Genomic DNA, 12,952 nt, shown 5'->3' with positions numbered 1-12,952 from the left:
AGTACCATACTGTTTTGATGACTATAGCTTTGTAGTATAGTCTGAAGTCAGGAAGCCTGATTCCTCCAGCTCCATTTTTCTTTCTCAAGATTGCTTTGGCTATTCGGGGTCTTTTGTGTCTCCATACAAATTTTAGGGTTTTTCTGTTCTAGTTCTGCAAAAAATGCCATTGGTAATTTGATAGGGATTGTATTGAATCTGTAGATTGCCTTGGGTAGTATAGTCATTTTCTCAATATTTAATCTTCCAATCCAAGAGCATGGTATATCTTTCTATCCGTTTATGTCTTCTTCAATTTCTTTCATCAGCATCTTATAGTTTTTGGAGTACAGGTCTTTTGTCTCCTTAGGTAGGTTTATTCCTTAGGTCTTTTGTCTCCTTAGGTATTTTATTCTTTCTGATGCAATGGGAAATGGGATTGTTTCTTGACTTTCTCTTTCTGATCTTTCATTGTTAGTATATAGAAATGCAACAGATTTCTGTGTATTAATTTAGTAGGCTGCAACTTTCCCAAATTTATTGATGAGCTCTAGTAGTTTTCTGGAAGCATCTTTAGGCTTTTCTATGTATAACATCATGTCATCTGCAAGCAGTGACTGTTTAACCTCTTCTTTTCTAATTTGGATTCCTTTTATTTCTTTTTCTTCTCTGCTGTAGTTAGGGCTTCCAAAACTATGTTGAATAAAAGTGGTGAGAGTGGGCATCCTTGTCTTATTCCTGATCTTAGAGGAAATGCTTTCAGCTTTTCACCATTGAGTATGATGCTAGCTGTAGGTTTGTTGTATATGGCCTTTATTACATTGAGGTAGGTTCCCTCTATGCCCACTTTCTGGAGAGTTTTTATCATAAATGGGTGTTGAATTTTGTCAAAAGCTTTTTCTGTATCTTTTGAGATGATCATATGGTTTTTATTCTTCAATTTGTGGATGTGGTGTATCACATTGACTGATTTGTGGATATTGAAGAATCCTTGCACCCCTGGGATAAATCCCACTCAATCATGGTGTATGAGCCTTTTAATGTATTTTTGGATTTGAATTGCTAGTATTTTGTTGAGGATTTTTGCATCTATGTTCATCAGTGATATTGGCCTGTAAATTTCTTTTTCAGTGGTATCTTTGTCTGGTTTTGGCATCAGGGTGATTGTGGCCTCATAGAATGGGTTTGGGAGTCTTCCTTCCTCTGCAATTTTTGGGAAAACTTTCAGAAGGATAGGTGTTAGCTCTTCTCTAAATGTTTGATAGAATTCTCCTGTGAAGTCATCAGGTCCTGGACTTTTGTTTGTTGGGAGTTTTTAAATTATAGTTTCAATTTCAGTGTTTGTGATTGGTCTGTTCATATTTTCTAATTCTTCCTGGTTCAGTCTTGGGAGACTGTACCTTTCTAAGAATTTGTCCATTTCTTCCAGGTTGTCCATTTTATTGGCATACAGTTGCATGTAGTAGTCTCCTGTGATCCTTTGTATTTCTGTAGTGTCAGTTGTAACTTCTCCTTTTTCATTTCTAATTTTATTGATTTGAGTCCTCTCCCTCTTTTTCTTGATCAGTCTGGCTAATGGTTTATCAATTTTGTTTATCTTTTCAAAGAACCAGCTTTTTGTTTCATTGATCTTTGCTATTGTCTTCCTTGTCTCTATTTCATTTATTTCTGCTCTGATCTTTATGATTTCTTTCTTTCTACTGACTTTCAGTTTTGTTTGTTCTTCTTTCTCTAGTTGCTTTGGGTGTAAGGTTAGCTTGTTTATTTGAGATTTTTCTTGTTTCCTGAGGTAAGATTGTATTGCTATAAACTTTCCTCTTAGAACTGCTTTTGTTGTATCCCATAGGTTTTGGATGGTTGTGCTTTCATTTTCATTTGTCTCTAGGTATTTTTTTATTTCCTCTTTTATTTCTTCAGTGATCCATTGGTTGTTAACTAGCAAATTGTTTAGCAGCAAATTGTTTAACCTCCACATGTTTGTGTTTTTGATAGTTTTTTTTTCTTGTAGTTCATTTCTAATCTCATAGCATTGTGGTCGGAAAAGATGCTTGATATGATTTCAATTTTCTTAAATTAACCAAGGCTTGCTTTGTGGCCCAGGATGTGGTCAATCCTGGAGAATGTTCCATGTGCACTTTAGAAGAAAGTGTAATCTGCTGTTTTGGGATGCAATGTCCTATAAATATCAATTAAATCTATCTGGTCTATTTTGTCATTTAAAGCTTGTGTTTCCTTATTAATTTTCTGTCTGGATGATCTGTCCATTGATAAAAATGGAGTGTTAACATCCCCCACTGTTATTGTGTAACTGTCAATTTCTCCCTTTATGGCTATTAGTATTTGTCTTATATGTTGAGGTGCTCCTATGTTGCATGCATATATGTTTACAATTGTTATATCTTCTTCTTGGATTGATCCCTTGATTGTTATGTAGTGTCCTTCTTTGTCTCTTATAACCGTCTTTATTGTTAAGTCTATTTTGTCTGTTATGAATATTCTACTCCAGCTTTCTTTTTTTTTTTTTTTCCCAGCTTTCTTTTGAATTCCATTTGCATGGAAGACCTTCTTCCATATCTTCACTTTCAGGCTGTATGTGTCCCTAGGTCTGCTGTGGGTCTCCTGTAGACAGCATACACACGGATCTTGTTTTCAAATCCATTCAGCCAGTCTATGTCTTTTGGTTGGTGCATTTAATCCATTCACACTTAAGGTAATTATCGATATGTGTATTGCTATTGCCATTTTCTTAATTGTTTTGGGTTTCTTTTTGTAGGTCTTTTTTCTTTCCTTCCTCTTTTGTTCTCTTCTCTTGTGGTTTGATGACCATCGTTAGTGTTGTGTTTCTGTTGCTTTTTCTTTTGTGTGTGTATATCTATTGTAGTTTTGGGTTTGCTCTTCCCATGACGTTTTGATATAGCAGTCTATATATGTACAAGGTTGTTTTAAGTTGCTAGTCTCTTTCCCACCTAGAGGAGTTCCTTTAGCATTTGTTGCACAGCTGGTCTGGTGGTGCTGAATTCTCTTAGCTTTTGCTTGTCTGTAAAGCTTTTGATTTCTCTGTCGAATCTGAATGAGATCCTTGCCAGGTAGAGTAGGCTTGGTTGTAGGTACTTCCCTTTCATCGCTTTAAATATATCTTGTCACTCCCTTCTGGCTTGTAGAGTTTCTGCTGAGAAATCAGCTGTTAAACTTATGGGAGTTCCCTTGTATGTTATTTGTCATTTTTCCCTTGTTGTTTTTAATAATTTTTCTTTGTCTTTAATTTTTGTCAGTTTGATTACTATGTGTCTCAGTGTGTTTCTCCTTGGGTTTATCCTGCCTGGGACTCTCTGCACTTCCTGGACTTGGGTGGCTATTTCCTTTCCCATATTAGAGAAGTTTTTGAGTATAATCTCTTCAAATATTTTCTCGGGTCCTTTCTCTCTCTCTTTCCCTTATGGGACCCCTATAACGAGAATGTTGGTGCATTTAATGTTGTCCCAGAGGTCTCTTAGGCTGTCTGCATTTCTTTTCATTCTTTTTTCTTTATTCTGTTCTGTAGCAGTGATTTCCACCATTCTGTCTCTCAGGTCACTTATCCGTTCTTCTGCCTCAGTTATTCTGCTATTGATTCCTTCTAGTGTAGTTTTTATTTCAGTTATTGTATTGTTCATCTCTGTTTGTTTGTTCCTTAATTCTTCTAGGTTTTTGTTAAACATTTCTTGCATCTCCTCAATCTTTGCCTCCATTCTTTTTCTGAGGTCCTGGATCATCTTCACTATCATTATTCTGAATTCTTTTTCTGGAAGGTTTCCTATCTCCACTTCATTTAGCTGTTTTTCTAGTGTTTTATCTTATACCTTCATCTGGGACATAATCCTCTGCCTTTTCATTTTGTCTATCTTTCTGTGATTGTGTTTTTCATTCTGCAGGCTGCAGGATTGTAGTTCTTCTTGCTTCAGCTGTCTGCCCTCTGGTGGATGAGGCTATCTAAGAGGCTTAGAAAATGGATTCTGATATCTTGGTGAGGTGTGTGGTGATGGCATTTGCTGCTTCAGGATCCAGGAGGACTCTGAAGAACCTGGAGCTAGAACCTGGGCTCACAAACTGCTTCTTTCTTCACCTGAGCTATTATTTTACTCCCTGGGAGAGGAGAACAAACCAGGCCTATTTATCAGAACTTCTCTGCCAGGATCAGGGAGTGGTGAGCATCTTAGCTATGGTAGATGTGTGTGTGTTTATGTGTGTGTGTGTGTGTGTGTGTGTGCCTACGTGTGTACGTGTGTGTTTAGGTGCATGTGTTTATGTGTGTGTGCATGTGTTTATGTGTGTGCATGTGTTTGTGTGTGTGTTCATGTATGTACGTGTGTGTGCACACGTGTGCATACTTGCACATTTTTGTGAGCCCAGAGAAAGAGTAATAAAATCTCCAGCAGACTGGCTTATCCATTTAGCAACATCTCACTCTGAAACTGGGCTGAAGTGTTTGAAGCTGAAAGAAAATGACTATATTTGGAAATACCTATTAATATCCTGCAAGTATTTAGGTGGAAACTGAAATGACAAGTCATGGTTTCCTCTGCTGCTGGGGAGGGCCTGGGGATGGAGAAGTGGTGGAGAGAAAGAAGGGAGAGCAGATGGGATTTTGCGATGGCCAGTGGTCTGCTGACTATCCACCCTCCCTGTCCCTGTGAGCACACTGACAGGGCCACATCACTGCCTCCTCCTCCGTGGTCTCCAAGTCTGTGGGAGATGCTGCAGTGACCTCAGCAGGACAATCAGAGGTTGATTGAGGAGCTCTAGTCAGCACTCCCTTGCTCCCCAAAATCTCTCCCTTACCCTGTCATCAAAGCCATGAGTTTGTACCTTAATGTCTTATAATCTCAGACGGTTTTTGGTGTTCTAGATTCACAGCATGAAAGCTCATGGGAAGCATAACAACTTAATTGTCAGCTAGTGTTTTTTTTTAATTGAAGTATAGTTGATTTACAATATTGTGTTAGTCTCAGGTAGTGATTCAATTATATTTTTCAGATTACTTTCCATTATAGGCTATTACAGGATATTGAATATTGTTCCCCGTGTTATACAGTAGATCCTGTTGCTTATCTATTTTATGTGTAGTAGTCAGTGGTAGCTAACAGCCAGCTGATAGCAAGGTCCCATGGGAATGTAAGATCATGTACTTAGTGGGGGAGGGCAAGAGCGAAGAGATGTGAGAGACCACAGTGTTGCCTGAATTGACCCTGGGGAGGGGAGTAGTATATTGGCAGAGAGGACTGTGGTTTAGAGAAGACTGAGCTCCATGTTGGGAGCGCTGGAGAGGAGACAGTGCTTTGACTTCCTTTGATAGGTTCTGTGGCCCAGGGATTGCCTCCCTCTAGGGAGTATAATAGGAGTGGGCTGCAAAGACAAGCACCAAGATGTAGACAAATGGTCAAGAAGAAAGTACCTTTGTTTCCCCATTGCCCTGGAGAACACTGAGGGTGTCTCTTCTTTTGCCATCAGCCCATATCACAGACTGCCTTGGGTACTGGGGCCTGGATAACTCGTGCTTGCACGATTGTCTGATTTCCCAGCCTGGGTCTCTGTGCTCTGTGGGAGCAGTGCTTTTCATGCAGATTGGTCCAATGTCTTTTTCACTGGCAGATGCCATGGCCCACTCCGACATATTGATGAGTCATAGCCCTCAAATCCCAGCCGTGCAGGGTCCAGACCCAGCTTCTCCTTGTTGGCAAATCTCATTCATCCTTGAGGACTCAGATCAGTGGCCCTTCACCATGAGCCCTTCTCACTTCTCTACACTTCTGTTGCACTTACTTTGGTTTAACATCCATCCTTGTCTTGGTCTCTGGTACCTCAGCCAGTCTGTCCTGCCTTCTTAACTAGACTGCAGGTTCTCCAGGGGCTGGGCTGTGTCTTATTCATCATAGTGCATCTTCTCTGCCTTCTCCCCACCCCAGAGCTCTCATCACAGTGCCACGCACATGATGGACTCTTAGAAAAAGAGGTGGGTTGTTTTTTTTTATGATAACGATGACACAGGTGTTCATGGCTTTTAGGACAGACTCTTTACCGTGATTACCGAGGTTCCACATCAAGTGACCCTGCCACCTCTCCAGCCTCATCTGCCAGCACTGCACCGTTCACTCGTTCCATTCCATCCACACTGGCTGTCCGTCTGCTCCTGGAGGCTTCACTCCGTCCTAGCATGTTGTTCACTCTGAATGCGCCTCCTTCCTCTCCTGGTTAACTCTTTGTCATCCTTCCAGTCTCAGCCAGATATCACCTCCCCAGGGCAGCCCTCCTTCCCTAGTCTGGGTTGGGATCCTTTGTTCTGAGCTCTGGTAGAACCATTTCCCTTTGCTGAGTTCAAAGCTCTGGCCTCCTGGTGACTCTGCATGAATTGTGTGATGGTTGGTTGTCAGGCTGCCCCACTCAAAGAGCTAACAGCCCCTCGTTTGCCCAGCAGGTGGTTGGACAAGGATAAGGATGATGGGCAGTTGGTCCGAGAATTGCTGCCCAGCGACAGCAATGCGACACTGAAGAGTAAGTCATCCTGAGGACAGGTGGTAGGTGTGCCCTGGGCAGGACAGACGCCCTCCCTTGGCTGCTTAGAAGGCAGTTGGGGAAAACACATGCCCTTCACTCCACAGAGGCAGCACTGGGCAGGGTGGAGAGGAAGAGGCTCTGAGGGAGGATCTGGAAATCTGTCTGTCTGCGCTGTGCACACAGCTGCGTTATGGCCCTCAGTGTGGGACCCTGATGCATGTGGACCTCTGTCAATGACAGTAACAAGAGCAGTAACAGGCTAATGTTGCCCATTGCTGGGGGTACCTATCATTCAGGGCCTGGAGAGGATAAACACGTTTGGAAGGGGCTATACAATGAAAACATTGTTTTCAATGCCAAGAATTATCCTGGAGGCCTTACAGCTTTCCTTAATGGTGTTATTTCTTCAAGTGCCTTGGTTTGATCATGAGCATTAGACAAAGTTTAAAAGAAACATACCCAGAATCCTCAGTAATACCAACACCTCATTCCTTTTACAAGACCTCATATTTATCATTGATTATCTCATGTGAGCCCTGTGATAACCCCAGAAGGTAGGCAGAGCTGATGTTGTTATGCCCATTTGTCAGATGGGGACACATCTGGTGGAGCTAAATATCTTTGTAAGGTCAGATAGAAAATTCAAGAGTTGGAATTCTACATTCTCTGAATGCAGAATTACAGAATTTAAGAGCTGGGATGATCCTTAAGAGATGAACTAATGCCCCCATTAGACACACGACCCATGCCTGTGGCAAGGGGATCCCCTAGTACAGCCAGGTCTGCACCCAGCAGTGGAGCTGGTACCAGTGCCCAAGAGTCTGTGTCTCCCTGCCTTGCCCTTTCCACTCCAGCAAGCCCTGCTTTACCACATGGAAAGGACCCTTCAGGCTCTCCACTCCCAAGTCAGAACTTTTGAAAGGATTTAGATGGAAAATGGTGTAAAGACGAGGTCTTTTTTTCTCAGTTCCTGCTCTATCTTTACAGCAAGAAGGACAAAAGCCACTTCCTCGGTGCCCTCAGGTGTCCCTGGAGGAGTGGGTCTGGGCCATACCCACAGGTCTGGCCTCTACCAGGGCCTGGCGGGTCTGTAGGGCTGTCCCCCCAGCAGCTGTGCTCAGCTGCCTTTCTCTGAGTCTTTTTTGCCAGTGCTGGAAGGCCCTGAGACAGCCATGCACAGCGGGCCTTGGAACTAGCATCACTTGCCTTCTCAGTGCTTCCCTCCTCATTCCCAAGACCCATACCCTGCAACAAACCTATAGGACTTGGGGTCGTGGCTCAGGTTATCCCAGGACTTGCCTTTTACCAGGCCTTTGTATCCTCCCTTGTGGACAGACGGTGAAGACCTTTCTAGGTCATAAGATGGAGTAGCATCAGCATGGCATTTCAGTTGAGAACGGGGCCGAACGGGGTCCATGTTAGGGTTTCCCTCATAGTTGACTCCTTCTTCTTCTTTTTTTTAAATATCTCCAACTATTTTATTTTAATATATAAACATCAATACATAATAGTTCAAAGAAAGTAGTTGTGATTATTTCAATATCATGCCAGAAAGTTTATTTGCTAAAACTCAGCTTCCATTTCTCAATTTTCTCAATTTTTAAAAAATGAATACAAGGTTATTTTCTTAAATGACTGTGTAAAAACAACTCTCAAATATGCTTAATGTTGAATGCCTAGTGTGTAATGCTAGGCTGGCTCCTTCTTAACTGTTGCCATCTTGAGCCAAATACATTATCTTCTGAAGCTCAGATTCCTCACCTGTAAAACCGAGGTCAGAACACTCAGCACTAACACCGTGTAAACGTGCTACACACTGTCTGCAGGGAGGTAGATGCTCCCTTTGCCTCAGTTTCTTCATCCGTCAGACAAGAAATTGCATGAGGTGTTTGCTTTAAATCCTTGTCTCTTACATTTTAGTATTCTTTGCAAGTCTTCCTGTTCCCAGTGCATTCACACCCCATGGGGCAGGCCAAGCAGGTATTAGAATTCTGATTTTGAGATGAGGGGGGCTGGCAGGAGCCACCCCCCAGTCTCAGGGTTACATAAAGAGAGCAAGACCCCGGGCTCCCAACCCCCAGCTGAGCACCCCAGACCTGGCGGAACAGCCTCCTGCCCCACGCTCCCTCCCGCTCACCCTGCACTAAACCCTCCCTTCCTTCCTCCTGCCTCGGGCTGTTCAGACTTCCGCTATCACATCAGCCTGAAGACAGGGGACCTCCCTGGGGCCAGCACAGATTCTACAGTCTACATCAAGCTCTATGGGGACAAATCTGACACCATCAAGCAAGATCTTCTTGTCTCTGACAACAACCTGAAAGACTACTTTGAACGTGGCCGGGTGGATGAGTTCACCCTGGAGACCCTGAACATTGGACCCGTAAGTCTTCTTCCTGAGACTATGTGATGGCATCTTACCCGTTCACCTGCGTGTATCTGCACATGGATTCACACACACACACACACACACACACACACACACACACACACACTTGCAGACACACAGATGAACCCATTTTGAAGGAAAAAAATGACCAAGGGCATGGGTAGTGAAGTACGTTGTTTTCCAGTTATGACCTGGAGCAGCAGAAGACATGTGAACAGTGGTCAAGCTTCCAGAATCTCTTTGGGGCTTGAAGATGTATTCTTAGTGGCTGTAATCCCAACATTTCCTTTACCTCCATAGCCAGGACTGATGGACCTGGGTCCCAAACACTGGAGAAGGGGACTGTGGTGTACAGGGAAGGAAGAGAGGAGGAAAAGCTGTGAAGAGGGACTGAAAATACTTCCCAATTCCAAACTAGAGTGTGTATCAGAGTGACGCTCAGGAAGCCCGTTTCAGTGTTTACTCCCAGGCCACACCTGAGAGACTCTGCCTTAGAGGATGGGGCCCCCAAGGGTCTCCCTCCATCATGTCTCCAGGTGGCCCTGCTGCGAGGGGTCTGAGCACTTCACCTGGAGAAGTGTGGATCTGACTGCCTGCACTCAAGTGTTGGAGACTTTTCTAGAAATGTCTGAGCTGGGCTTCATGTTATCACCTGCCCGTCTCAGGAGGTGGCTTGTGGAAACTGAGAGGGTTACAACCTCCCCTTTGCTAACCCCTTCCCCTCTTGGTGAGCCTCACCTTATTTCAGGTGCTCTGGGGAATGATCTCATGTCAGTCATTTATATCTTGAAGGTAATGAGCTTAAATCAAGATTTTCCTTGATCAAAATGTATTTACATTTTAAGCTGAATTAATAATTATAGACTGAAATGCTGTTTGCATTACTAAGGATTTCTGGCAACAGCCAACAGATAAATGAGATATCTGAGGGATGGGGGAGGGCGTTAGGGCCCTTCTCGTGTTTCTGAAACCCCCTCAACAAACAGTGTGGCCAAGAGGGTGGGAGCGTGGTTTCAGGCTGCCGACTGCCTGGGTCTGAAGCCCAGTGTTTCCACGTACCTGCCGTGTGCAAGTTACTTCATCTCTGTTTGCCTCAGTTTCCTCATTACTATCAAAAGGGATCCCAATGAGATTGTTATAGCATTAACTATGTTAGTAACACCCACATGCAGTAGTGTGTTCAATAAACACTAGCTGTTATGGACTGAACCATTGCTCACGTCCGGTGCTGGTCGTTGTGGAACTGACAGGTAGTCCCTGCCATTAAGGTGCTTTCTGTCACATCAGGTAGAAAATACCTGTCCCAGTCTTTGCTCTGTCACAGTCCCAGCACCACAGAAAGACAACGAAGCTCTCCCGTGCCCCTTGGCACACACCCCAAAGGCTCTCAAGCTGTGTCTGTAGATATAGTTGGTCTCCTTCCCACAATTCCAGGGGATCGGGCTACATGCACTCAGCTGCGATAGTGCTTCCGTTACCAGCTGCAAAGGTGCACTTAGTATGCAAAAGAGTGAGAGCAAGGCTTACAGGGACAATTTTCTAAACCTAGCCTTTGGGCACCAGACTCACGGCAAGCGTCACTCCTCCAAACCACCACGAAGAGGATCTAGGGGGTGCTGGAAGGGATCTCAAAGGCCATCTGATAATTCCATCTGATGTTAGAATTGCCCTGTATACAGCATTTCAAAAAAAACCATAAAAGTCATTTGAATGTTGAAGAGCCAGGTACATTTAAGGATGGTAACATGATCATTTATGCGCTCATCTATGTTACTTGTGGGCAAAGATTAACATAAAATATAAAATAGTGAAGCAACTGAACTATGGAGTATTATAGGGAAAAAGTGCACTTCAGTGCTAAGAGTGAGAGGAGGAATTGGACACAGAATGACAGAGCCCTAAGAGGTTGTCTGCATATTCTATCACCTGTAGGATGGGTGTGTCGAAGAAGACATGTAAAAATACGTACAATAGTGGATGGTTTAAAACAAAACAAAGCCAAATCACCAGCGTGGCTGTCAGAAGCTGTTGGTTAATATTTTGAACGTTTGCTTTCTCGTGCATTCACCGCATTCTTAGGAAGTCCACCACCTAACTTTCAGTACATACTGGAGCTTTCAAAGCTCCTGCCACACCTGTTCCCACACTTGTTTCTCACAATGTACCCAGGAGGTGAGCTGGACTAAAGACTTGAGGACAGAGGCTCCAGGCAGCAGAGGTGGTGCCCTGGTGCCCTGGCTGGCTGAGGGCAGGCAAGCCTGGGACCCAGCCTCCTCCTGCTAAGCCTGCGCCTCCCAAGGAACTGGAGACCGGGTTGAGGAGGGCCATTTGTGCCGGTGTTTGGGGGTGGGTAGGGATGGAGGGATGAAGGTTTCTACACAGTGGCTCCTTGCTCACTTGCACCCTGGGTTTCCTTCCAGATCAACCGGCTGGTGGTCGGGCACGACAACACGGGCATGAACGCCAGCTGGTTCCTGGGCAGCATCCAGATCCATGTGCCCCGACAAGGCAAGCAGTACATCTTCCCTGCCAACCGCTGGCTGGACAAGAACAAGGCTGATGGGCGCCTGGAGGTGGAGCTGTACCCCAGCGATGTCGTGGACATCCAGAAACGTACGGAGGTGGCCATGGCGGGACTGTCAACAATGTTCCCCGTAGGGTGGGGCAGCAGGGAAGGAGGAGGGACTGTGGGCGACTTGGGTCTTGTCTCAAAGGGGGGAAGCTTCCAGTTGTCCCTGGTACCAGGGTTCTGGGAGGGAAACGGGGCTCCTTTTACAGATGAGGAGACTGAGGACTCAATGGATAAAACATTTTTTGGGGGGATAAAGGCAGCAAATGACTTTATTAAGAAATATACTTTCTGGGAATTCCCTGGAGGTCCAGTGGTTAGGACTCCATGCTTCCACTGCAAGGGACATGGGTTCCATCCCCGGTCAGGGAACTAAGATCCCACATGCTGCGTGGCGCGGCCAAAAAAAGGAATATAGCTTGTCAGCCCTGTGTTCAAGAGGAGTTTGAGAAATAGTCTTCCCCCCGGGAAGATTGGGGAGGAGATAAGCTGTTTATTCATTTATTTATTCAATAAATATACGTTGAATGTTTCTCTGTGCCAGCACTGCCCTAGGCTTTGCAGAGGCAGCCATGAGCAAAACAGACCATTCAACGTATATTTATTGAACATGTATTTTTATTGAATGTGCACATGCATGCACACACACAATCCCCTCCTTCCAGCCTTCAATAATCAATATTTGATTTGTACATATTATAACCATGTAAATATTCTTCACTACTGACACCTACTTATAACAATTAAATTTAATTTTTATACAACTTTTTGTTTTTTCTGGAGTTAATAATAGCCTCACTTATTCATTAGCAGAGTTTTCGATATACCCATCTATATTTCTATATACCCATCTGTACACCCACCTATCTGCATTAGTGCGCTAGGGCTACCATAAAAAATATCACAGACTAGGTGGCTTAAGCAACAAAAATGTGTTTTCTCCCGGTTCTGGAGGCTGGAAGTCCAAGATCAAGGTGTCAGCAGGTTGGGTTTCCTCTGTCCTGGGCTTGCAGATGGCCACCTTCTCACTGTCTCTCACAGGGTCTTCCTGTGTGCATGTGCATGTCTGTGTCCCAATCTCTTCTTACAAGGACACCAGTCATTGGATTGGGACCCACCTTAATGGCCTCATTTTAACTTAATCACCTCTATGAAGGCCCTGTCTCCAAATACAGTCACATTCTGAGATACTACGGGTTAGAGTATCAGCATATGAATTTTGGGGGTACACAATTCTGCCATTACACCATCTTATCTCCATCTTCCCAATAGAACTAAAATTATTTTCATATGTTCAAACCCAACAGGAATTCTGTTGGTTTCCTCTCTGTACTCTTCTCCCCCACTCCCTGTCTCAAGGGAGACTCTGTCCTGTTCTCTAGGCTGCCATGAAGCTGTCCTTTTGAGACTTCCTTTCTACTATCTTTTGGACATTCCATTCTTCTCTCATCTGGGTCAAATCTCCTGTTTCCTGGATTTCATGCCTT

At 44.1% G+C, this 12,952-nt stretch overlaps 1 protein-coding gene across 5 annotated transcripts in view; it reads left to right on the top strand.

Annotated features, from left to right (window-relative positions):
• LOXHD1 (lipoxygenase homology PLAT domains 1) overlaps positions 1–12,952 on the top strand; it is a 190,696-nt gene that overhangs the window by 73,285 nt on the left and 104,459 nt on the right. For all 5 annotated transcript variants that reach the window (XM_060310522.1, XM_060310521.1, XM_060310523.1 and 2 more), the window contains 3 exons: positions 6,431–6,507; positions 8,694–8,890; positions 11,317–11,509. In XM_060310522.1, the coding sequence (XP_060166505.1) occupies positions 6,431–6,507; positions 8,694–8,890; positions 11,317–11,509 (467 nt within the window). The remainder of the gene's footprint in view (positions 1–6,430; positions 6,508–8,693; positions 8,891–11,316; positions 11,510–12,952) is intronic.

Source organism: Globicephala melas, chromosome 13, assembly GCF_963455315.2.
Source record: "Globicephala melas chromosome 13, mGloMel1.2, whole genome shotgun sequence".
In the NCBI taxonomy this organism is placed as follows: Eukaryota; Metazoa; Chordata; class Mammalia; order Artiodactyla; family Delphinidae; genus Globicephala; species Globicephala melas.
Note: the sequence above shows the minus strand (reverse complement) of the source record. Positions and strands in the feature narration are given on the sequence as shown.